Genomic DNA, 27,699 nt, shown 5'->3' with positions numbered 1-27,699 from the left:
AAATGTAAACTTGAGGCAATAACCAGTGCAACATCAAAATGGTATGTCATGAAATAACAGATGTAATCATTAGGTAACTGAATATGTTCAACTACTTAAATATCCATAATAGTACAAGTTTTGAAAAAAAAAAACAGTATTTAAAATGGGAATTAAAGTGGAGAATTGTATGCCTACTCCGTACAATTTCAGGGTGTTCTTCCCAATAATCCAGGGATGTTGTACTAACCAAGATAAGCAGTGTGTGCTACTTGTTAAACCCAGGATGGGGGAATAAGCCACGTTTCAGTCAGTCTAAATCAGATACAGCATCTTGGATATGAGAAGTTAGCAACCCCTTAGCTCAGTGTCATGTGCTAACGACCATCGCCAGCTAGAAGAAACCATCCCCGCACTGCAGGGAATCAAGGCCTGACAGATTTTCACAGACTGACTTGCACAGAGTCAAACCCCTCACTCACTGCAGGTCACTCACTTTCAGTGGCAGCAGTCTCCACTGTTCAACATTCAAAGTTAGGATCTGAGAATCATATGGGTGCTGGTCACTCCACCTCTTCAGTGTAGAGGAAATTACATATTTTGTCAGCTTCATCAACTGAAGGCTCATAAATCTAACAATATATCTATAACACCATGTGATTGCTTACTTAATAATGCAGAGCACCACTGAATCAAATGTTTAACATCTTAGAGAGATGAACAACAATTTTTTCACAAACAAATGAATATTTAACCTCCTTTAGGGATGCATTTCGCTCCATAAATGTGCTGGTAATTTTACATGTCAGTGTCATCTTTCCTAAGCTGGCTGTTAACAGACTGTTAATTTCACTTTTGTCAATACTACTTGATAACTAATAAATAAATTGCAACTACTGATGGCACGCTGATACACTGATACACGATGATGGTATATTGTTAAACTGTTAAAAACACCATGTAGTGGATCTTGACATATTATTTGGGAGGCCATTTTAAAGTTGCATTTGTTGTTTTAAATCTTACAGTCACTTAAAAATGCTGTTTTCAGCTGTGTTAAGCATGCATACACGCTTGCCCCCATTAAATGTTTTATAGGTTAGAAAACTATTTATTTTCATATATAAGTTCAAACTGATTTATGACCAAACCTTTTAAATTTATATCACTGCAGCTCAAATGAAAAGGGTTCAGGAGGTGAAAATGGACTACATAAATTCAACATTACAGATCAATAACAAAACCTATGTTACAAAAACTACAATAATCCACCATGTTTTTTCTTTGGCTCAATGTTGCATTCTGACATTTTATTTCTGTTTCCTGAATATGTTTAACATGATGATCAGACGATCACTCTTACTCTTTAGTTTTGTTTTACTCCTATAGTTGAAACCAAACCTTTATTATGATTAGAACAATTAAAATGTTAACTTTGGCACAATAAACTATGTAACATCACAATGGTTTGCCATGAAATTCATGTAATTATTAGGTGATTAAATATGTTCAAATATTTAACTATCCAGTAAAAAAAGTACTACTTTTGTATCAGTATTCAAGCTAGTGGGAATTTGAGTGGAGAATTATATGCCCAATCTGTAAACTTTTAGGATGTTCTTCCCAATAATCCAGAGATGTTGTACCAGCTAAAATAAGCACTGTGTGACACTGGCTTAACCCAGGACAGGGGACAGACCCATGTCTCAGGCAGTCAGAGTTGGATGTAACATTCTAGCTAATATAAATTAGCATCTCTGAAGCTTAATGTGGAATGGCCTATTGACCATCGTCAACAACAAAGAAACCAACCCCACACTGCAGAGAATCAAGGCCTGGCACAGAGCTGCACACGCTGACCCCTCACCTCTCCAAGTCACTCATTTCTCAGAGGCAACCTTAAAGGCACATGGGTGCTGGACACTCCACTCAGTCAATGTGGAGGATTGTTTAATGCTTACATCATAAACTAAAAACCCTTTAAGGAATTTGAAATTCTTCATATAAACCAAAACTGTGTTGAATAATAATAAGTCCCTCTGGTCACTGCAGCATGCACACAGAGAGATGGCAAATCATTTAATCCAATACAAAATGAGTAGTCAGCCTCTGTTAAAGACACAATCCATAAATGTGCTGGTAATTTTGCATGCCAGTACACCCATTTAAAACTCTCAGTTCCCTCTCCTACAACAGAAGACTTCAAAGGTCGCATACAGCAGACAATCCAATCCAAATCTCTCAGCTGCTATTTTTTTTATTTTACTTGAAAGTGAATCCTATTTTGATCCTAGTTCTGCAGTTTTTGTATTGTTGGCTGTTTTATATTTCTTTTTAGTTGTTTTAGTAGTTGTAGTTGTTTTGGTTTTCTTGAGATCTAGTAATGTGTATATATACAATTTTATCTGTCTAATGCAGATTTAAGATTAATTTAAAAACATTGGAGAAAATATAAAACAAAACAAAAACAAAACAAGAAGTGTCATTTTGTACAGGCCAAGAGGGGACAAAGTGGACTGACTTTCCTTTTTAGAATTTAAAGTTAAAGTACAGCCAAAAGTACAGCCAAAAACCTATAGAATTTGGAAATAGTTCATCTCAGCAGTTGAACAGAGGGTTTCAGAGGTTAATCATTCCTCTAACTGACTTATCCCTGTAACTGAGACAAACTGATTGCTCACAAAACCTCCCATATTATAAATACCATTAAAGATTGCTCTAGTCATTTATATCATGATGGGTTGTCAATGTGTTTTCAACACAAGGTAAAAAGGAGCACACTCTTAAACAGCAACTCAAAAACTTATTCAGGTGCACGATTCAAAAAAGCAATGTAACGTAAAAAAACTAAATGATATTTCTATCTCCAATTTCCTAAAAAATAAATAATTTTATTATTACATTTTTGTAAGATTATTTTCTTTGAACAATAATGCATCTAACTTCTTTTTTTTTCCTATTCTTTGTCATTTATCCATGTTGAAATGGGAATGTCACTCATACTATATATCTAAGATGGAACTTGTGTCAATATATACCAGCCAACAGTGGACCATGTCACTTTATACAACTCAAGTGTGGACCTCTTTTCTGTAATGTGGAGCCACAAATAAAATGGATTCCTATAGATGGGCACACATACATTGGATTTCAACCATAACAATAAATGCCAAATTCAGCTGATTCCTGTGAATTCTGGGAGACCCTGCAATTTTGTCAAATCACTGCAAACTATACAGAATTCTTAACTATTTAAACCGGTTAAATCTGATTTTCACTGTATGTCTGCCCAACTAATCCACTCAGTTCCTCAGCTGCCCTCTAAGTATTTCTGAGTGGCTCTGATGTTTTGCTAAAGAAGACTTTGGACCAGCAAAGCTATTTTTAAATTATTTGCTTCATTTTATGCAAATATTGGCTCTGAAAAGGCATCATTCAATGATGATGAAACTTATTCCTTTTTAAAAAAAAAAAAACATTTTTGTTTTAATATTCTTTTCCCAATAGAAAAAAAAAACTTTAAATCCTCAAAATAAAACCTAAAACTTGCATGGCATTTTTTTTGCTTGTAAAAACTGTTAAATGGAAGTTTTGAGTACGGCCCATCCATATTCTCAAGTGATGCTAGCCACGCAAGATGTATGCAGATGTACTCGTGTTGTCTGGCTGTCTACTGACGATAATAACATCGCCGCTGGCTCTGTCCGGCTATGTTCTCATCTCACATCATCCTGCCATGATCCAGATTGATGCAGGTATGCCAAAAGCACTGACAGAGGGAATGTATTTGAAAAGTTAACAATGAGAATGGACTGGGGTAGCTCCCTTTTTAAACACAGTGTCAAGCTATAAAATGATAAAGACATCCACAACGGCTGAGCCTTTTATATTCAGTTACAAAATACATACTTACAGATCCTTTTAGAAGCAAAAAAAATTACATGATTTAGTTTAGATATATTTACAAGTAACTTGTGTCATTATGTACCAGCCAACTGTGGACCCCTGTTGCTTTATACTACACAAGTGTGGACCTCTTTTGCCTGTAGAGTAGATCAGCAAATAAAATGCATTCCTGTGATTATAGAGAAAAAACATATGTACATTGTAAGATTGATAGAAATCTAGTGTTCTAGTGCATCTAAAAACTCAAAGGGAGTTTTGGAGGATTGAGCTAATCTCAAGGTTAAGTTAAATTCTGATAATAAACTAATTTAAGCAATTCATTAAAATTAGTAAAGATCTTTGCTGGTATTTTTCTCCACATTTTCTTTCCCCCTTATTATTATTATTATTATTATTGTTGTTATTGTTATTTCCTTTCTTTAGATTTAAAATATTTCCTTGCCCTCTGGGAAGCCGACAAAACAGTGTCAAGCTAGATGGTTAAGCCATCCACTAAAACTGAGCCTTTATAGTTTGTTATAAAATATTAGTTATAATTATAATAATCACAGTCATTGTAATCATAGTTGAGGAATAATTTTGAATTATTTAGGTGAGATTCTTTTTGTAAGTCTTATCTATCTCATTTTATTTATTCTTTACATGGTGGAGTGTGAACGCTACTCCATGCTATCCAAGAGGGAACTAATTGTCATTATGTACCAGCCAACAGTGGACTCATGTTGCATTATCCTATGTTTGGACATGTTTTCTATAATGTGCACCCACAAACAAATTACATTTCTATGCGCGCATAGACTGAGAGAGGTATTTTGAAGTATATTGAAAAACTGATTGACATTCAGTGCTCGTGAAAACTGGTCAGGTCAGTATCGTCAGGGACTGAACAACTTTAAAGGTCTAGTCAAGGTCTGATGTTACATAATTTTACATAATTAAACCTAAAAAGAAAAAATCTTACTGCTGATCATTTTATGTAAAGGTTTATTCTGCTTGGATTATAGTTTTCTTGCTTTTTTTAAGGCTCTAAAATACTGATTTCTCTCCTGCCTTCTGGGTAGCCCTTTATTTTAATACAGTATAGAGCTTAAAACTTATGAAATCACCTAAAGCCAAGCCTTGAATTTTAATGCAAAGACTAATAACAAATCACTTTTCAGGAGACTGGTGTCTTTATTAACCCTATCATGCTATTTGTATCATATTTGATACATTACATTCTGTGGTCTTCATGTCACCCACATTAACATTACTAAAGCCTGTTTAACGGCCCATCTGCAGTCTGAAAGGCTGCTGGGAGAGGAGTAGTTAAAAGCTTAATGTGTGAATGGGTCGTTCAAATACCAGCTCCAACCAGGAGGGAGAGCTCTGAATATGGATATAAACACTCACACACACTTTGGTCCCCTCTTGGCAAAATCTGAAAAATTTCACCAGAGGCCATAACACATGATTTTATGATGATTTAGAGCATGTCCAAGTGGGGACTTAAAAAATGTCCCCTGTTAGTTTTGCCGTTCCCTGTTGGTGACTGTGTAACGATGAGTATGTTCCCTGTTATATATATGCGCGAGTGCACACACACACACACACACACACACACACACACACACACACACATTCACAAGAAACTACACGAGAATCAGGAAAATAAATTCTGCTCAAGGTGTCCGTGGATGTAACACAGGCCTGTTCACGGGAACACAAGTCCGTTACCCTCTCCAGTTAACAAGTCAGATGGAGCTCCGCACAGGCTCATCTGGAGTGTGTTAGTTTGAGAACAGCCGCCTCCTCTGGCTCATCAAGTGTTAATTCCCGCCTACGATTTATGGATCCCAATGAGAAAGTTAAACAGGAAAGCTATTCCCTTCATAGCAAACAGCTCCAGAGCAGGATTTATTGCCATATTAAGTCATTGCGTTAGCATAGGGCCGGTTAACTTAATGCTCTTGGAATTGCTCATCATCTGAGGAGGGTTATAGAGGGAGGCCCTGTGCAGAGGGTCTTCCTCTGAAATGAATTGCAGACTTGTTGGTCTGAGACCTCCTACAGTGCAGACTGCAAAATGATGTAAACATTTTATGTGGCGCAGATAGGGATTCTTTGTGTTTATCACAGAACATGATCAGTACATAGTTTTTGTGATTTGTGCATGTGTGCTGCCATATTTCCATGAGATCTGTTTCACCGCTGACTCTTCTTTATTTTTACAATCACAGAGGTTATGGACAAGTTCAACACAATAGCCATAATTGACGGGAAGAAGGACCATGTAAGTCTGACAGTAGACAACGTCCACTTGGAGTACGGAGTGATGTACGAGTATGACAGTACAGCTGGCATCAAGTGTCACGTGCTAGAAAAGATGGTCGAACCCAAGGGATTCTTCAGCCTTACTGCTAAGGTACTCTGTCAGAATTAATGATCGTAAGACTTGTGAACTATTCTGGACATGTGAACTGGCCAGGCTGATTGTTTGGTTGAAAATCTGGTGAGATGTTTGATTAATTGGTAATGGTAATTTAAAGGAATATCTCACACCACCAAATGGTCATTTGTTTATCAATTGCATTCCCCGTTTTATGTTGTATTTATGACAAAAATTGTCTTTTTCTTTTATGCATCTGGTGAACAAACAAGCCAAAAATGGATAAAATTCTTGATGAGTTAACAGATGATCTGTTTGGCCTGGAAACTGAATTGAGATTAAAATTTATCTATGCTCTCTTCAAAGCTAGACTCTGTTGACAAAAACAATAATTTGACCCCACTCTCACCAGGTGTGAGAGTTTGTAAACATGTTTTTATTTAGTTCTTCTTAAATGCAACATAACAAGGGTTGAGTAGATTTGCCACACGACTAAATAGCCAACTTGGTCCCCGATAACCAAGTGTTTGATTATAATCACACTTAAAGCACCAGATATTTAAACTTTTTTTAAATTTAAATGCACTGTGGTTGTACAATGGCTCTGTATCATAATATAGTGTTAGCACCTTTATTATTTCAGTTATTTAATGCGTAAATGGAACATACACCCCCTACATTACAGCAGAAGTAGATATTGGTTTGGGGGGCTCTGGGCAAAATATGTTATAGCTGCCATGTGCACAGTATATGATGGGAACTGACACTCAACGGGATGTGCCAACAGTTCATGGAAAATGGGAGGAACAAGTCAGAGGAGTTCATCTTTGCCCCGTGATTAATCCAGCCCTGTCCAGCCCCACTGGGATGTCTAGTTCAATTAATGCCAATTACTTTTATCATTAAGCTAACTGTTTTAATCCTGAGTGGCTGTGGATGACAGTGAGAGAAAGAAAGAGAGAGAGAGGAGAGGGAAAGTTTTTATAACCTTTTAGGTGATGAATGATGCTGTTTGGCTTTATCACCTCAGAGTAGAGCCTCGCTTGATGAGGGAGAACAATAAAGATGTAAACAAACCATGACTTGGCTTCTGTCTCACCCCAGACTGCAGAGTAGTAGTAGATTAACTCCAAAATTATGATGACAAGTTATTGTTTTACTTTATATGTTTTTGCTGTTGGGATGGAAGTGAAAACTCTGGAGAATTTCTAATCAATCAGATTCTGATTGATAATTCAGGAGAACTTTGTGATGGCATTTTTACAAGTTTGTATTTGAATACTTGATGAATGCAGCCAGCAGCTCTCTTGCTGTGTAGATTGAGGGGCTTGATTGTAGTTAATACTGACAGCTTTATTTCATCCATTTTAGTTCCCAGCTGTGTTAAGTGCATGCTTTTTACATCCCAGCAGCAATGCTCACAGAATGATCATTATTGATTTAAGATGCACAGGGGAAAGAAGATCCCCACAGACAGGAGACGTGTAGATGCACACATGCTGGTGTGGGAAATAAAAAGCAGCATCTTTCTTCCAAACGCCATGAACAATATCTTTCAACTTGGTGGTAAATTAGCAGAGATTACAAGTTGGGTTCATGTCTTAAACTGGTCTAGATTTACAGCCCTTGTGATCTAAAGTCTTTAAAAGCTCCATCTTAACACGCACAGAAATAAAATGTGCCATATCCCCTCCGACTATAAGTTGTTTCCCATTCCTCCAAAGTGAAAGTAATTTTAGTATTATTATAAACATCTGCCCCAGATGTCCTCTGAGAAATGGTTGTGATGTTGAATTTTAATATTGCAAACGCTGTCAGGGCGCAGGGGTTTTCATGTGCTGCAGTCTCTTCCTGCTGTTACATTTCCTTCCCTGCTTTTCTCTCTCCTCCACTGGGCATCTCATTAAGACGGCTCTGAGATTTGTGTCTCTCTTCCTCCTCTATATCTAATCTCTGATCTGGAAAGTCAGAGTCTACATACGTAGAGCATATGTATCACAATCTGGGTTTATCTCTGTGAATTTATGAATAGCACATGGAAATTTCAGATAGCGGTTCAACTGCTCATGAAACGCTGTAGAGGAATCACCCCTCCAGCCAAAATGTATTTTGTTTCCCAATTTAAATAAAGGTTCAGTCATTTATTAACATCCCATTAGTTGTTCTTAGAGGCATTTGTGTATCACTTAATCATCCCTGCCTTTGTGTGCCCTTTCTCTGACCAGATCCTGGAGGCGCTGGCGCGTAATGATGACCTGCTGGTGCAGCTGTGTGGCAGGTTGAGTTCCAGCTGTGATGTGATCCCAGAGGAGCTGCAGGTACGCTTCAGTGCCATGTGTGGTGAGAGATTGGAGCACATCAACCGACGAATCACCAACTACAGAAAGGTAAAGAAGAGGCTTTTCATCAATCCTCTGCTCTGGATGATAGTTATCTCCATTATGAACTGTATATCTATATTTTTAAGCAGCTTGGAACTTTGAAAATGGACTGTGTCTTCTGTAATTCTCTGCAGACAGACAATAATAGACGCAGACAGGATGCAGCTGGTGCAGAAATGCCACTTTTGCATAGTTTTTGCTGTGGTTCCACACTGTGGTTCTTGTCCTAAGAGAAAGAGTGGAAATCTTGCTGAACCAATTCAACATAGATGCATTGTGATAGAACTCTTTTAGCAACATCCGTTTAGGGCTGGGTACAGAAACCCAGTGCCAATATGGTACCGGCTCTTGAAAGACCAGCACCTACGGGACCACATCATAAAGAGGATTTTGGAGCCTCATTTCTATGCCATATGGTGTGGGTGAAGTTTGCTATTGTGCAACGGAAACAAACAGAGAAAGAGAGAGAAAGAGAAACAGAGCACATGTGCGTGACGGTTTTGTGTGACTGTGAGGCTGCGGCAACCTGAGAAGAGAATATTGAGTTAAACGTAGCAGTGCAATTTGTGGACAAAGTAGGGTATTTGTGTGTATACTTAAAACCATTTAGAGTTTATATATTGTTCAATATCAAGGTCAGATTTTTCTTTTCAATAAAAAAGACACTCTTTTTAAACATTTTTTCGGGCATTACTTTTTCAAAGTATAGTTTAGGCTCCATTTAGGCACTGTACTGTTTTGTCAGAGTGCATCAGACCGTCAACAACAAGTTAAACACAAGTGTTGGATGAAGGCACCTGCGCTAAAAGTTCTCACTGACCTGAGAGTTAAGTATTTCGCCAAGATGTCTGTCACTGTCTCGCAAACTTGTCACTGACTAGTATATATCCGGCCCTTTGTTTGTAATTAGGTTACAGCTGGTTGTTGACAGAGCCAAGTATTTTCATCACTTTTCATTCACATCTGTAAGCATGTGTCTATAGGCCAAACATCCCGATGCCTGCAAATGTGCGTGAGAGGGTAAAAAGGAAAAAATCTGACTCAACATTAGAGCGGGCCTTGGATTAATTACCAGTCACTTATAAATAGCCGTGCACAGCCACAGCCAGGACTTTTGTTGTGTAAGATCCCCTCCTGCACTGGAGCATTCCTTCTCAGACCCCTAGAGAGAAAGGAGGGGGGTAGTGAGAGTAGAGGAATGAGAGAAGGAGCGAGATATGAGAGTGAGGATGGATGAAAGAGTCTATAAAGACACAGAAAAATAGAATAGCAAGTGATATAAGGAGAGATGTTAACCTGAGGAAAATATGAGTCAACAAAGCTGTAGAGGCGGACAGGAGATGTGGTGAGACTCTTTAGTCTCAAGAGAGGGTCAGCTTGAGGCCCATCTGGAGCACATCATCTTACTTTAAGCAGGAGCTTCATACTCCAGCTTTCTGAGATAACCAGGAAGACGTGTTTGGTTTAAGTTCCTTTCGCTGACATTTACATTATGTTATGCTTATGTTGCTTGACAGCGCAAGTTGCTAAAAAGCGATGCGGCGGCTTATACCATCTGCTGTGTAACATCCAAGACAGGACACAGGCCCTGTGATTGAGGGTTCAAGGAAAGTGCAACCAAATGTTGCAGAGAAAAAATGTGTTTGTGATATTCTGTTTCAGACCCAAGCAGTCCTTGGGGCTCCCTGTGTGTTGTGTTTTTACATGAAGATACTATCTCATGGCACGTTCAGGAAGTTTTTTTGCACAGCAGGGTTGGGTTGAGTTAGAGATCCTGCAGAACTTATATATTACATGACGTGATGCATGTGCTTATCTAAAAAGAATATTTACTTTATTTGAAGCAACATAATTTTCAGCGGAAAGTATGTTTGATATTACTGTGATGAAAATAAACAGTTCCTCTGCAGCAAATTCAAAACTTACATTCTGGATGTTGTTGAAGTTACAAATCAAATCACAGATAATAAAATAGTTTCATCATATATTCTTACAACATGATGATAAGTGCCATATGATAGTTTAATCAATTCCTATCAGTTGAAATGATTACCTGTCATGTCATAGTCTGGAGTTCCTCATTTATGTGAGTGATGACTGTTCTGTGTCTGTCTTGGATCTTTGATTTCGGTTCAATATTTGAGCTGCCACATAAAAAGCAGGAATGTAGGATATGTACAGTAATGGGTGTTTATGCTTTTCTTCTACTGCCAGCTGTCATATATGTAAAACAAAACAGTACGTTAGGTTGACAGTTATTCTCTAATGTGTTTCACATGGAGCCTTTTTTTTCTGAGGTAACACATCAGCTAAATAATGCTTTGAAGCCTGGCTCTTCTAAAAATGTCTTCTCAATTCCTGTTCCCAACCTCTGATTACTATTGATTACAAATCTGTCAGCCAATAGTATTATCGGATGGCATTTTCTGCAGTAAGTGCCATTAAAATTCAAGATTTCTACTCATATTTCTGTCAAATTCTCTTTTCACTTTTGCAGCCATATTAAAGAAAACATTTGTTATCTCTAAACCACATGCATCTCTTTTCTCCACAGTTTGCCCGGGTACTGAAGAACAGAGCGTGGCCCACCTTTAAGCAGGCTAAAGCCAAGGTGTCCCCCCTCCATAGCAGCGACTTTTGCCCTACAAACTGTCATATCAATGTGATGGAGGTGTCCTACCCGAAGACCACCACCTCTCTGGGTAGCGCCTTTGGTGTGCAACTGGACAACAGAAAGAACACGCTGGAGAAGGGAGGACGCAGTAGTGCTGAGCAGGGTGAGTCAGGAACACCTGCACAGTGGATGCATATTCATCTAAATCTGATTTCAAATCGGTAATTATCCCTTTTTTTTCCTGGCATGTTTGTGTCTCTGCAGGAAAGATAAACCCCATGGTTAACGTCCAGCATACGATCACTACCATGGCCGCACCATCGGGTCACAGCCTTGGAAGGACAGAGGGTCACGGCCTTCGATTCCTGCTCAGAGAGGAAGACCTGCTCACACTGGATGCGTACCAGAAGCTCCTTTACAAGCTCACTATGGTTGTCAAGGAGATGGAGACGCACGGTGCCCATATTCATGAGTGAGTGCCTATATTTACAGACTTACAGCATATACAACATCTGTTCCTTAACGTAGAGAAGAGCCAGATTGCCATTTCTCATCATAAAATATGTGTCCCTAAGACATCAGTGATTCAGTTTCTTATCTTGTCGTTGACATGTAAACATTGTCCATTTCTCTCATTTCTCTTGACACCGCTCTTCTTGAGCTCTTATCCAGTGAGTTAACAGTTCCATATAATATATTTCATTCACAATTGTCAGCTGTTCATCTTATGTTGGTGGTTCAGCCTTGCACCATCTCTCAGTAATGGTCTTTTTGCAAGCTGCCAAGAGGAATGTCAGTATATATCTGTCTTCTTTAAACGCTTTACCCCCTGTAATATTACCAAAAACAGAGGTAGGTATATCATAGGTCAGGATTTGATAATAACCATATGAACATTTTTCTAAAACTGTACAATTTCAGGACAAAGCAGAAATACATGGCTATGATCCACATTTACTGTCCCACATCCTCTGCAACATGGTTGTGTGTTGGACAGGTAAAGAATCTGATTATATTAATATGCCACCGTTTATTTTCTGTTATATTCACGCTTACTTATTTTTCAGCAGCACTTTCTTACATAAAAATCACCCATAAAAGCTTCTAAACCATAAGTGGACATGTTCCTATAGCAATATGAAATTCAATAAAAATTAACAACATAAGCAATAAAGATTAAAGGTTTCCCTGATGTAAGCATGTAGCTACATGTAGGAGTGAACTTGCAGCTAAGGAATGACTATAATAGAGTATAGTGTCCCTTACTACTGTAAAAAAAAAATCCAATAAAAGCTTCTAAACCCAAATCTTCACAACCTGTTCTAGCAGGAATATGCTCAGAATTCAGGGAGAAATTAAATCAGCAACCAAGACTCTATGTTTCCTTGATGTTAGCATGTAGCAGTGTATGTTACATAATGTAAACACTAGCAGTAGTGTGCCTGAAGCAGATGACCATATAAAAAAATCTGTAATAAGCTGGCGTTGGCTTTTCTCAAAAGTAGAAAAATGAGTATTCAGAATGGTCTGAAGCATTAGGTTTTTGCTCATAGGGATTGCTTGTACATCTGTTAAACTCATTATTTAAAACTAAGGCCACTTAAAATATGAATATCCAGCACTGTAACATTATATGCATATGAGAGAAAAAAAGGAAAAGGACAGTAGGTCCCCTTGAAATGGGCTTAAGTTTGACACAATTCGATTTTAACGTATGTCCCACAAAACAAAGGGCGAAAGTGATTGAAACTCCTCAAATCACTTTTTGTTTATGATGGAAAAAGATACCCTCCCACTGATTCTATTCCACTTGATTTGAAGTGTCCTCTGAAGCCAGATTGCCTCATATAACACGCTGTAACTTCAGCAGCCGGCTTGGTCAATGCGCTGCATGCATCTGGCACTTGGCGGGCATACATTTTGGTCATTACTCTGGCACCTGTGTGTGTGTGCATGTGTGTGAGAGAGAAACAAAAGGAAGGGGAAAACAGAAACATCAAGTCAGTTTGGGGGTTTTCACGACCATATGTCTGCACAAGTTGCGCACACAGGTATGCCCATGCTTCATGTTGTTCAGGATTTTAAACCTGATACGCTGCGTGTGTGTGAGATCAGTGTTTCCTGGCTGGCCACTCTGTATTCAGCACGGTCGCTGGGTTCATTGTTTGGAAACACATGAGGCTACAGAAAGGAAATGGGAAACACTGCTGCAGCTCTGCTTCCCCCACCCCCAAACAGGAAATACAATCTCAGTGACCAAAAGGGTGTGACATTAAGCCAGGTGCCCTCTGGAAATACCATTCACCAACAATAGACCACTGATACATGTATGCATTGTACACAGAAAAACATAAACACACATACATCCCTCTAAAATGCTCATGTGACTTCTGTCTAACTAAAAAGTCTTGTAAAGGAAACTTCCAGATTTCCCCCTGCAGTAGTTGGTAATTATTGTAGGACAGCTGACTTATGTGTTATGAATCTTTAGATGATCATTAGATTGATTTAGTCATTAGAAGTCTCCTCAGCCAAGGCGGCAGTATTCGAAGAATGACATTAAAAGTCGCTAGATGGAGCGGAGCTGTCACCTAGCCGCGGTAATAATGAGTCGCGTCCACAGCAGGGCTCTTAATGACTGAGTCTGGACAAATTTTGTCATGCTCCTGTCAGTGCCAATTAGTAGAGTTGTTTCCACGTGCATTCAAATGGTCCGAGACGCGGCTGGTGAGGGGATAATGACCTTTACCATCCGCTATCTGTTTAAACATGCAGCCGCACACACACACATGCACACTTCAGGAGCTTGTTAAGAGTGGGCTGTGGGGGCGGGCGTGAGTGTTTCACAGGAGTGGAACTAATAATGGGTTGTGTTGCCAGTAGCTGCAGTCTCGAAGATTTGCTGTGACCTCTGTGGGTGTGTTCAACCCTCCTGAGCGCTTCATTAGGTTAGTTTGCATATTAACCTGATCGCCTAGTAGCCTAGGGTCACAGCTACTTGTTTTGTTCACACACACCCTTCCATTTCTCCCCCAGCTCTCCTTTATTTCTGTTTCATTTCCTCTATATCTTCGTTTCCACACACCCGTCTGCACACATAGACACAGCCATTCTTCACTCCCTGTGTCTTTTTTCTCTTCCTGAACTAACTTTGACAGCACAACTTCATAATGACATAATAATGAACTGAAGTGGCCATATTTATGAGAGCTCTCTTGTGATGTTAAACAAAACATCCCACCTTCTTCCCAGCCCAAAGTCAAGAGAGGAATTTTAAGACACATTGGTCAGAGATTTGAAATATCCTCAAGTAATTTAAGAAAAGAAAACAACTGGACATAGAATGATGTTACATAATTTCTTGGCTGATTGTAGAGGAATCCATTTTGAGGAAGCGACCTGTTAACCTTTGTCTCGTGGGGCCACAGACAAGGGGTCGCAGCTGTTTGAGGACGTGCCCTGTGACGTGCATTACATTAGTACCTCCTTCTTTCCTGTATCAAACACCCACTTTTCTCCTCTATTTTCACACATTTTCTATTTCTACGGATCAATAATAGACAGGGTTCTGGCTGATCCTCGCAAAAGTCTTAAAAAGAATTGAATTGATCTAAAAAAATATCGCTTTAATTGGTATTTATTTCTGAAATAAATTTTTCAAAAATCTTGAAAATGCTAAGATATGAAGTTGAATTTTATGACTCTCAGAATAATTGGTGACATTTATTGTCTTTTAAATCACTCATGGAATTTCTCCCTCATTATAGCCTCATTTCTACTGCACCAAAAAACCCTGATAACACCTGCTAACATCTGGCTTTTTAATTTAATGGGGAAGTGTACAATCTGCATTCACACCTGGGTCAAATGACTGCGGTAGTCACAGCTATATATCACCTCTGGCTTTAATTAGCATTGATGGAAAGACAACACTCGGGAGAAAGTGCTAATTTCAGCTCTCTAACTGATGAGATGCAATGACGTGCCACCACTAATTACTGTCCGTCTTCTCCTATGCAGAGCTGAAATATCAATCCAAATTAGTCTGCACCAAATTTGAAAGAAAGACTGAATAACTAGAGATATATTAAAAGAAGTAGCCACTGTAAAGTTTTCACAGACATCTGTTCCTGCTATTGTGTACCTGTTCTCTGGCCTTCTGGTGACACTGCATGCGACACATAAAAAACCCCAAAACAAAACAAAACCCCCACACACAGGAAGGCATGCTTGTCTATTGCAGAGCTGTGTACACAGCTCTGCTCTTATTGGCAATGGAAAAGCAGTATATAGCCCATTTTTAGCATGTTTACTCATGTTTGAAAAACTTGTGTTCACTTGCTAATTTGGGTGGAAAAAGGGTATAAGTTATTGTGCAATTGTTGTTATTATAGATTAGTTGTATTTAGTTTTGAGAGGTTTAAAAGAGTTCTAGAAAGTCTGAAATCTAACAAGCTATATGCCATATGAACTGTGAATAGAAAGCTATAGGGCCATCAAGAAACAGCCTGACGTGGAGCTTTGTAATGCAGATCCACCTACAGATGTGAGGAACGTGATTGATATCTAATAGTTTAATGTGTCCAAGTGGGTTAAAGAGCTTCCTGTGAGACATAAAGAGATCTCTCTGATTGCTCGCGATAAGCAGTGGTGTACTTTGGCCTACTCTTTCTGTTCCACCCCCATTTTCTCTCTGTGTTAAAGCCCACTCTCTGATCCAGTCATTGTTATTCTGCTCTGCTCCCTCTGATAGTTTGCGTCCCAAAGGTTTGCTTCTTTATTAACCAATAGCCAATCACAGAGCCTGGAGAGCTTCTCCATGGCGATGGAATGCCACTCTGCTGCATAGGGGCATTGTGGTGGCTCCTGGAGTGGACCATAATGAGGGCATCTCTGTGGCCTAGTGAATGGGTAGAAAGGGGGTCAATGGACAGAGAGGAATGAGGAGAGAGGAGAGGTGTTTAAAATCATACGGAGGCATAAAAATCTGAGATGCATTTGGGTAGCACAAGGGAGACAGGTTGTTTATTTCACGGAGCTCTGCGTGGCCTGAAGCTGCCACCCCCCTCCCCCACTGCCTCCTTGTTGAAATGTCCTTAAGGCCGATGTTCTGACACAATGGAAAATGTAAGCGGACACAAATTAAAATGAGGCTAAAAGGTAAACAGACATTGCTTGCGTGTCAGAGTGTGTGCGTGGGGAGAGATCAACAAAAAAAAACTCCAAGCCTAGCATTTATTGGAATATGGCTTTAAATGCCAACATGTGTTGCTGCAACTGTGAAAATATCCCAGTCGGCCTCTTCCTGCTCTTCTGATAGCCGCCTGATAGAACACAGGCTGTAACAGTGAGCAGGGAGCTGATCTGTGCCGTGCTTGTTGCTGAAGCTTGTTGACACAGCTGTACCCTGCTACACGTTTGAACCTATTAATACGATGTGGATCCCTGAGCATCTGAAGCTGTTGTGCGGAAGGCAAACAGGTTGGGGTTTTGTTTGGCGCACTCAGTCAGCTGTTGGAGCCCACGCACATGTACAGTACACACATACTGTACACACATACTGTACATGCTGTATTTACAGTTCACTATGTTTTAGTGGACACATGTAAGAGCTTCCTGTGTAGCATTAGTGTGATCAAAGAAGCTGTTTCTATCCTGCTGTCTCAAATGTCATAGCTGTTATAAGTAATCCCTCCTCTCCTTCCTTGCACCGTTTTCTCCTTCCTGCTTTTCTTTCACTCCATCAGCCTCTTATCCTCCATCACCCACCCTCCAGCGTCAGAAGCGAGGACCCCAGAGAGCTACATATCGGCAGAGAGTGAGGGGGAAAAAGGGGAGCGGAATGGGAAGAAAGTGTGTTTTAACGTGGCAGGGGACGAGCAGGAGGACTCCGGACACGACACAATCAGCAACAGAGACTCCTACAGGTAAAAATGAAGTGAAACTGTACTGCAGTATAACTCAGATAAACGGATACATATGCAATAAGCTACAGTAATAAAGTGAATTTTCTTATCAATGTTTATCTCCCTGTTTCCTTTCAGTGACTGTAACAGCAACAGAAACTCCATTGCCTCCTTCACCAGTATCTGCAGCAGCCACTGTAGCTCCTACGTTCACAGTGATGAGCTGGACTCAGGTACAGAAATGCAGCACAGTACACACAAGCGTTACACTCCACCTCACATCACACTGGAGCAAACTAATTTTGCACATAGAAATGATATAACTTCCAGTTTTAAAGGGTAGCCCTTGTATTTTTAAACCTGGATCTTATTTTCCCATGTTTTTGTGTCTAAGAGAGTAATGGGAACAGCATTTTTTTAAATTGAACCAGTATTGAGCAAGAGCAACTGTAATACCGGCTGCAGTGTTACCAATGCGGGCATGTGCACACCGTCAATTCAAGTCCACTAAAAGTCCTTGATTTTTCCTCTGACAGGGTCAGATTGATAGAATAAGTGTCTGACAACAATAAGGAAATTATTATTATTAAGAGTAAGATTCTTTTAGTTTAAGTGGAAATAACACCAGAATTGCTATTGCCTAACACACCAGACTCAATTTAAATAAACAGTCATTTTAGTGTATCTTGAGCCAGGATATTTTCACGTCTAACTGTGTTTGATTAAAGGTTTATTTCAATCAAATCAGAGCTGGTGATTATTGGAATGATGGAAAGAGAAACTAAGACTTTTTTAAATTAATTCTTTACAATTTTAATCAACAACAACAAAAAGAAAAAGACAAAAATATAAACACACACAACTAAAAAAAAAAATCCACCCCAAATCAAGAACAGGTGCCACAGTCTATAAAAATGAAATTAAAAGGAAGAGAGAAGACAGTGATGTGACAGGAAATAGATCAATAAATGAACCAAGAGGATTTTTGTAAGTTTAATTTTGTTTCTGTCAACTTTGAATGAAGTGTGGTTTATGATGATAAAATTACTGTTTATTTAAAAGGAGTCTTGTGGCTCTGACAACAGTGACGTTGAGGCTGTTTCTTGTTTAACTAAAAGGATATTTCCTTTCAACAAAGAGGTTTATTTCTGTAACGGTCCTTTCCATCATGATGTGAGACACTCAGAATTAAAATCCAGGCTTATCAGTGGCAAAAACAAGGACTTCAAGTGGACATAAAGTGATGGTGCTTGATTGTGCTGAGTGAATACATTGCAGCTTGTTTCATGGCTTCCAGCTTCGGGCCTCTCGCTCAATATTAGATCAATTTAAATTAAAAAAAAAAAAAAATTCTCATTGGTCAATTAGTCACAAAAAACATGGGAAATTAAGTCAAGGTTGAAAAATTTCAAAGGTACCCTTTAAGTAAAAGTATAAAAGCATTAAAAGTAAAGTACTCATTATGCAGAGTAGCATTGACATTATTGTGATTAATTCACTGTATAACATCTATATGGCCATACTCTATAAGAATCAAAGTTCCCATCTGAGCATCAAAACCCTAATCAACCACACTGTTGCAAAAGTGACAGGCCACGATTACAATCTAACTGCATGATTACACCTTATAGAAGACATGAGCAAAAAAAAAAGCCTGAAGTTGAATCTAATTGGATACGACAGGCGTTTGGCCACACATCTCAGCTGGGTTTGTCATTAACATCTCACACAGCTGTGTATCCTGTCAAATATCCTTCCCCTCTGTCTCGTAGGATGTCTCTGTCACACGTCATAACACACACATTGTAGCTAGATGGGATGTCAGATATTGTCTCCTTTTCTTTAGCTGAAAAGCTGAGAAACAGACACACATTATATTGGATTTGATATCATAGATGTGCTGATGCAGTAAGACAACACAGAGTAAACATGTTTAATATAGTAGAGTAATAGATTACTGCTGACAAGTTGTAACCACACCTCTGCAGGAGATGAGATGCCCTCCAGTGTGTGGCTTTCCCATGACAAGCAGAAGAAACTTCACAGCTTTCTGGAGCATCTGTTTAGCCAGGTGGGTCAGCTAAACATCTGTACAGATGTGATTGATGTAAGCTGTCAGTGGAAATATCTATCAAATGTTTAATTACCACAGAGTTTATTTTCTGCAGTAATCCAAAATCCAATGGAGAAATCCCATAGGCTTTTTGACAAGGGAACAGAAAGGAGTACTCTATTGTATTGATCCTCTTCACCATCCCAGAATTTTCTAGACTTGTTGTCTAATTGTTTTTTGTGATGAAATGAAAATGGAAGTTTTCAAAGCCAAAAAAAATTGATCTCATGCAACTTTTAAAGGAAAAATATTTATCTAAACTTTTTTTTGACTTGTCTTTAGGAAATGAAAATCGTTAAAGGCTTAAGTTGACCTAAATAAAACCTTTGAAGCAAAGGCTGACCATATCTGATTATACATACACCATCTCTGAGACATTTTATGAGAACGTCTCCATCAGCAGTGGAAAAGCAGAAAAAAAAGCTATTGCTGTCTCTGCACTTTTGCAGCTTCCTGTCATTTGTTTTATTGTAGAGCCGTTTCTCCAGCTTTGTTTACATACTGCATAGCAAATTGTATTCATTGGGGCTCTGTGGGATTGTGTGTGTGAGTGTTACAGAGCGAGCGAGCGGGAGACGCAGGTGTTGGGTATGTTTGGGCAGCAGCTTTTGCTTCCCTGGACAAACGTTTGATTTGATTGCGTCTTAGTGGGAAACTGTATCATGTAAAGTGCTCCAGCTTGACCTTTGTGCTTTCTTCAGGTGGACTCAATCACCAGCATGCTGAGAGGAGCAGTGGTGGCTCGGGCGTTTGAGCAGACCAAGTGCTTCACACCTGGAAGAGGATTACAAGGTAATGGGACTGTGATGTGCTCCTGGCTCTGAAATGCTCATCTCGCAAAATCTTTTACCCAAACTCCTTATACAGGAGTCAAACCATTGAGCAAGAACCAAAAAACCCCATTTTTTTCTTTGGAAAATATCTTACTCTTTGTTATAGAGATATCTATGGAGCCCCTAAAGGGACATGGGGGAGGGAAAAAAATAGATGGTGAAAAAAAAGAAAATTTGATTTTGTTCCCACCATCAAATTTTCTTTTTTTCAATATTTAATTTTTTTAACCATCTTTTTAGAAAAAAAAATTTACCATCTTTTTTCATTTTATTACGGGCTCCGCAGATATACGTGTTTCCTGTGAGGAATGTTTTCTATGGTGCAGCTCTGCTTCCTGGGTCTAGCTGGGCTGCACAATGGGCCTGAGAGAAGAAAGATAATATAAGAGAAACTCCCAACCAGCACTGACACTGAGAGAAAACAGAGCACACGCTGAAAATGTCGCAGCCGCCTGCGCATAGGGGCTGCAACTTCCTGTTGTGTAATGTGTGTGCACAGATGTGATTGTATAGACAAGGGGAAAGTATTGTAGGTGGATTCCAGCTCCTGAAAAAAAAAAAGTCTCCCATCAATTTTTTTCTTTTCTTCTTCCGCTATCCCAATGCCCTTTAGTCTGAAGCACTTTATAGTGTTGAAACAGCACCACTTAGTTATACACTCATCTCCACTTCACGGTTGTTGTAGTGCTACTTAATACTCAATGGAAAATGTGACCCTGCAGCAGCTCTTGTGCTTGTGTTATCTGATCATTTTGTTTTTTAATGTGTGCTTATTTGCCACCTAACCTCATGTTGGCCTTGGTGTTTAACCACAGCTGTCTGTTGTTACATGTTATCACTTACAGGAAAATGTAGGAAATGTTACTGGCAAGGCCTAAATTTATCCTTATCATTTCCCACTGAAAATATAAACTAGTTTACTGTGCCCTTCATGATCTGTGATGACTCAGCCCTTTTTAAAGATTAGATAGAAGAAAACTATGCTCAAAAGCAACAATTGTGAAGACTTTTCAAAAATGATAACTGTATGTTTTGTATCCTGGTTGTCTGTATTGTACTATCTATAATGGGGATGTCTTGATCAAGTTTTGTTTTTTGTTTTTTTGCCCCCGATCCCGATTTGAGTCATTATATTGAGTATCTGCTGATACCGAGTCCCAGTCCGATACTTGTATTTACCTGGATAATACAGCTGCACAATGCACACTTCAAATACTTTAAAGTTATAAAAATCAATCCAGTGTTTATGCCTGACATTTCAATAGTTCTGCAATGCAATGCAAGAATGTCTGCATCCAGAATGTTCCTTAAGGGTTTGTATATATAGCTTTTATCATGATTTCGCTTCATGTAGCATTTTTTTTTTTTTTTCACCAAAATAAAGAAGGGAAGATGTGTCTTTAGAAACAGCTCTCAAATCCTGTTCCACTTCACCTCCACTTCAAAGTAGTATGATAGCTTAACTTTAACATTCACAGTCACAACTATGACAAAATCTGCCAAAATTCCACTCATTACAGCATTATAGAAAAAACAGTTCACTAAAAACGAACAACAAAAATTTCAGTTCCACTTAAAGTGATGAAGCAGCTTAAGATGAACATAAAAATTAATTTCTACTTACTAGAGCAGCAGCATTACAATAAAACCTGAATATCTGCTGCAAAACTTGCTCTCCATTTATGACACCTTTGTGACGGCACAGGTAAACAAAGGATTGGTTTCGGGAGCGTGCCCAAAATAACCGATCCTGATCAATTAAAAAATGAGCTGATCGGGCCCGATACCGATCCTTTTTCGATCAGATCATGACATCCTTAATGCATGACTTGAATAACCACTGATATGAAAGAAAGTGTGCTTATTTAATGTCCTTATATGTGACTTTAATAACGAGCACTGAGAGTAGATTATTCTGTATATTTTCATGTGTGATGCTTCCAAACCCCCCGACCCAATTGGCACACACACTCCCCCTCTCATCTTAGGCTGTCTTCAAGTCAGCGCAGATACGCTCAAACTGAAAATAGGTCTGCTTATGTTTTGTGTGTGCATGTGTGTGTATGTGTTTGTATGCATAAATGCCCTCAGGAGGGACGTGAAGGCCTTGATCAGAGCTGATCCATCTCCATTCCAGTAATGTGTGCGGTTGATAACAGAGCAAATAGGATTATCTAACAAGTGGAGCATTCCTGCATCTGATCTCTCACTCACTCCATCGCCCTTAGACACACACACTTAAACACACACTCCAACCCCCTTCTGTTAAACAGCCACCATTCTACCACAGATCTCTTCTTTCGTCTCCAAAGTAAACTTTATTTCAGGCCTTTCTGTCTAGTTTCAGGAGCTGCATTAAATTGAAAGACTTTTGCACTGCAGTGATGAGAAAGATTAGACTGTGGGCGGTCTGAAACTGGTCGTCTGTGGGATATACTCATAAGACAGGAAGTTTCTGGGTCTGTCTGACCTATAATTTTTATCGTTTCCTACAGAGAAATGAAGTGAAGGAGAACGAGACCAATGTAAAGAGACTCAAGGATGAAAAGTAAAAGATGGAGATGGATTCAGAGGAAGTGAAAAAAGATTGTAATAATTTATTGGAAACTGTTTTTTTATTATCCCTTTTGTGGCAATATTTTATTGACTGAATAATCAATCTACTGAATAATGTATGTGTGTTGTACTTCTGAAGGGTTTGATGTGCTCTATCTCTAAGTATTACAGTAACGGAAATTTTATGAAGGCAATAAACATCTGTGAAGAGCTTGAGAGTCGGGGAGGAAGAGAGCTGAAGATGGAAGGGAAAAGTCGAGATAAGACAGAGAGAAGCATTATATTTTGAAGATGAAGACGATTAAGGAAGATTAATCAAATGAAGCATTAAATAATAATATCTTTTCTCTCTTTCCTCACTTTTTAATAATAAAAGAGATGGACAAAAGGCAGCTTATTATATAAATCCACTGCCTCCATCTGCAAATTGTACCTTACAGTTACACATACACTTCTGCTATCCCTGTGCTAATCCTCTGTCTGTGTGTGTGTTTCTGTCAGAGTTTCAGCAGGAGATGGAGCCCAAGGTTAACTGCACCAAAAAGCTGCGTCTCCATGTCAAGCAGGATCCCTGGAACCTTCCCAGCAGCGTTCAGACCCTCACACAAACCATCGCTAAATATGTGGAGGGTGAGTGTGTACCTGATTCAAACATCATATAAAATACGATATAATAAAACCTGCATGTAAGCGTAAAGAAAGGATCTTAGTCTTTAACAAAAAGACAATGTCTGTCTCTATAGGGGTCCTCTCCATAATGTTGTCAGACACTTACAACAATAATCTGAGCCTGTCAGTGGCAAAAAGAAGCATTTTCACTGAATGTAAATTGGCGGTGTCTGCAGCGGTCTCACCCAAAACTGACCCAATTTCAAAAATGTTTATTTCCATGAGTCACTTTAACACAAAATCATGGGAAAATAGGGTCCAGGTTGAAAAATGCCCTCTTACACACACACGCGCACACGCACACGCACACGCACACACACACACACACACACACTGCCCTGAAGCTTGTGTACACACACAGCCACATATAGCATTTATAATGGAAAAGTGAGTCGGCTTGGGAGGTAATGTACATTAAATGGACCAATTCTAGTGTGCGCCTCATCATATTTATTGGATGCAGTAATAGCCCCCGGTATAGTTGTGTGGGTACAGGCAGTCCCAGACCACTAACTGCTGAGTGTAAACTTTAAACCTAAAGCCATCCTGGGATATATAAATTGGTGCCACATAGTTTGAGCTGAAAACTAGCAAGTAAAACAATCAAAGAGCCGCACTATTTAAGATTCCCTTGATTTTTTTTGCCTTTTCTTCTTTTTTCTTTATCTTGATCAGCAGTTCAGCCTCATTTATTCCCAACGGGAGCATGTGGTTTTGTGTTTGTTAGCACACAGATTGAACACACAGACACATATGTACATACGGATACGCCTTCAGGCAAACACACTGAGCTACAAACAGCCCGGACCCACGGCCTGGCCACATGACACTCCTGGGAAAGGTGAGCTGGCGGTCACCACTGAGAAAGTACAAATAAGCAAACTTAATATTAATGCGTAGCTTGGCCTGTGTACACTACGTTTTTTTTCTACCTCTCCCCATGATGGCTTTTTCATGCAACGGAGCGTCCTGCCAAGCTTCCCGCGGCTCTGATATGACTATAAACAAGTGCGGATTTATGTTATTATCTTTGCCTGTGGCTGGTTTTTATGATGCTGTGTTTTTTTACTTATATGTGAAGATGAACAGCTGTGGAGCTGGGACTGATCAGAAGAGTAATACAACATCAGCCTTTTTATGACTTAAAAGGGTTGAGTTTATGGTATAGGTCATACAGTTGCAGTAGAAGAGTAAGTTGATATAAGGTTGTTCACTGCCTCACTGGATTGCTTTTATTTGTTTTCTGCAGAGGTGAAGACACGGCTGCTCTTGGTGTTACTACAGTATACAGGTTTGTCTCACTCCCCTCTTGCAGTACTACAGAAATACATAAAACAGTGCTGACTGAAACTTTAAATCTAATACATTTTGCACGATAAAGAAACCCATACCCTTAAGACATAGCATACTCTCCCGGTGTCCCAAACTGTGAGCTCAACTCAAATAACAGTGAAGAAAGAAGCAACAAGAGAATAAAACTGAAAAATGGAAGCAAGGAATAAAGATCAGAACGCATAGTCACACAGAAAGTTTTACAAGAAAGACACAACTGTTCAGTAGCAAATTATGTAAAATCTGCAATCATTTTCGAACATAAAAACTGAAAGCCGTAAGTTTGTATTTCAATGCAGTTTTTCTTACTGAAAAATGGGATAGTAACTCTTATCCCTATTGAGTGCTGCAGGGATGATGTTTTTCTGTTGGCCAACACAGAAGTTGTGTCAGTCTGGTACCCTTTTTTTTTCAGAAAGCCTGTGGGATTTTTTCATTGGATTTTGGATCATTGCAGTAAATAAACTCTGTGTCAAATAAAAGTTTATGATTCTTGCATGTTTTGTTCAGCAAGATAATCTTCACATTTTTTTCTTTTTGAAGCCAAAATGCAATCGCCAGAAGCAAAAAGCATAACTTCAGCATCAACACCACAATGAGAATGTAAATCTGTCTTCAGCATGATGACTTTTGTAGTCCCATTTGGCCACTTTTTTAGCAACTGCCTTTTTTAATACACTTGATAAGTGGGGTATTTTCTGACGTATTTTATGTCTTTCAACAACACATGAATGTTTTTTTGCTAACCACAGACCTTTTTTCAGGCATTTAACCAAAAACCCATTCCAAAAACCCACTGACTTTGAGACGAGGGGACCGGGAGTGCTAAAATGCTAATTCATTTCTGGGTTTAAGGACTCATTTCTGCGCCACTCTAGTCTGCTAAACTTGTTCTGTTAATCTGTTCTTTGTATATTTTTTTTAAATCATTTTCATGATCCTTAAAAAAACAACACGAACAAAGAAAAAAGAAAAATTAGCACCAAAAAACAAAAGACTTCCACAGCACCATAAAGTAAATATTAACCCTTGCAGTGGTACAAAGCTAACAGCACTACTAAACTCAGATGCCAACTCTTTGAGAGAAGCAGTGTATGTGAAATGAGGTGTTGTGATCCCTTACACAACTCCAGGAACTATGAACTGAATTAAAAAATAGAAAAGGGTGCATTTCTTGTTCTGAGTTTGTGGTTGGATTAGTTAATAGTGTCAAAGAGTTTGCAACCATGCCTTGTGACATGTTATTAATTTCTGAGGGGTTCATGAACTCATTTTTAACTCAGTGGATTGCAAAACTTTTTCAGGGGGCCTATTTCTCAGGAAATTATGGCAGCAATTATTTTCCACTCGGGCACACCTGTCATTTGCTTTCATTTTTTTTCTGATATAATATTTAATACCCAGGAGATTTAAAAAAACACAGCAGATAAGACTTTTTGTCACCTCACTAAAAGCTTGTCTGTTTAATTATTCTGACAAACTCACTTTTATCATTCGCTTTATTTTAACCTTTTACCTTTACATTTCACACCTCAGTTTTTAATCTTCAATCATTCAGTTGTGTATTTTACCGTACATGGCTTGTCTGTTAGCCTCACGTCCTCTTTGTTGTCCCTCTAGATTCAGAGATCCAACTGCGTCGCGACATGGTGTTCTGTCAGTCTCTAGTTGCAGCTGTGTGTGCCTTCTCAGAGCATCTACTGGCTGTCCTCAACCAGGTAAATCACACATATGTCTCCTTTAGAAGTGGAAATAAAATGAAATGAATTGGTAAGAAATACAGCAAGCAGCATCATCCTACATAAAAGCAAAACATGTTTCAGCTCACTGCCTTGCTTTTTTGTGTCCACTCTCAGTTTCACAATGCAGGCAGAGAGCCAGACCAAGACAGCTCGGACCCTCAGGACCTTCAGGAGGCCCAGGAAGCCAGCCGCCGTTGGCTGGAGCAGATCGCCAGCGCTGGGCTGCTCTTCCACTTCCAGTCCCTGCTCTCCCCCAATCTGGTGAGCAGCAGACCAGCCTCAGCTCTCAGTTAATCTGCTTTAACAGACACTAAAAACAGGACTTGCTGTCTGCATATTTACATAACCATATGGACTTGTTGTAAACTGTCCAACACTGTAGTTATGCACAGGCAAAAAATGGCTGCTTTTTATATAACTATGCATAAATTTGCATTGCAGATATTTTGGCTTTACCCTAAATTAAGTATTTTATTACATATTTTCCCGACTGCACCCTCCAGTATGCTCACATACTGATATAAAACTGGAATACAAACAGTTTATTAAACAAAAACAATAATATACTAAAAAATATGAATCGCTCAGTTACAAAAACTTGCAGAGCATGAATTATGCAGCATTCAACTTTGTTTTATTTCCTCTGAATTTATGTGATTGTGAGCTATAGCTAAGCAAATAAGATGTACATTTTAGATTTCAACACCATTCAAGATGCCACTACCAAGCTGCGTGGCAGACACTAAAACACAGACTACAATGTGCTGAGTTTAACACACCGTCTGCCCGCAGTGACTGTGCAGGGATGTGGTCTGAATCGTTGAGGTGTGCCACTGATTCTGCAGAGCCCGATCCCACAGCCGACCTCCCTCATGTGTTACTCAAATAACAGACAGCTTCACCGTCAGCTGGGTGGATTGCTGTTTAGGCTGGAACTGTATCTGGTGATATTGTGGAAATATCCCCAAACAGCAAACAGCCAAAAACACACTAAATTTGGTGTGTTACAAATGAAAGCACAGGTTTCATAAAGGCATAAATACTGATTGGCTGACATAATTTGAGATTTTAACCCCATATATATATCACATCTAAAAGGGATCAACTCAAAACTGTCTTTTTCAATTGATGTATGTTATATGTCTTTCATGGTGTTATTGAAGGAATGCTTCATCCCCCAAATGATCATCTGTTAATCAGTTACTTACCATGTGTTACACTGAATTTGTGAGGAAAACTTTGGTTTTATGTCTCTGCAGCGGCAATAGCTGAGGCTAGAGGCATAATGTTTCGGGCTGTC

General features: G+C 39.1%; 1 protein-coding gene across 1 annotated transcript in view; it reads left to right on the top strand.

The window, feature by feature from the left end:
* prex2 (phosphatidylinositol-3,4,5-trisphosphate-dependent Rac exchange factor 2) overlaps positions 1-27,699 on the top strand; it is a 127,478-nt gene that overhangs the window by 68,413 nt on the left and 31,366 nt on the right. The window contains exons 22-33 of the mRNA XM_042510369.2: positions 6,105-6,289; positions 8,479-8,640; positions 11,189-11,411; positions 11,513-11,720; positions 16,996-17,175; positions 17,293-17,387; positions 19,143-19,225; positions 19,969-20,059; positions 23,158-23,286; positions 24,575-24,616; positions 26,278-26,375; positions 26,514-26,660. Of these exons, the coding sequence (XP_042366303.1) occupies positions 6,105-6,289; positions 8,479-8,640; positions 11,189-11,411; positions 11,513-11,720; positions 16,996-17,175; positions 17,293-17,387; positions 19,143-19,225; positions 19,969-20,059; positions 23,158-23,286; positions 24,575-24,616; positions 26,278-26,375; positions 26,514-26,660 (1,643 nt within the window). The remainder of the gene's footprint in view (positions 1-6,104; positions 6,290-8,478; positions 8,641-11,188; positions 11,412-11,512; positions 11,721-16,995; positions 17,176-17,292; positions 17,388-19,142; positions 19,226-19,968; positions 20,060-23,157; positions 23,287-24,574; positions 24,617-26,277; positions 26,376-26,513; positions 26,661-27,699) is intronic.

This window comes from Plectropomus leopardus, chromosome 21 (genome assembly GCF_026936395.1).
Source record: "Plectropomus leopardus strain MGB_pleo_1.0 chromosome 21, ASM2693639v1, whole genome shotgun sequence".
NCBI lineage: Eukaryota > Metazoa > Chordata > Actinopteri > Perciformes > Serranidae > Plectropomus > Plectropomus leopardus.
The sequence above is the reverse complement of the archived record's forward strand: the minus strand, read 5'-3'. Positions and strand labels throughout refer to the sequence as shown.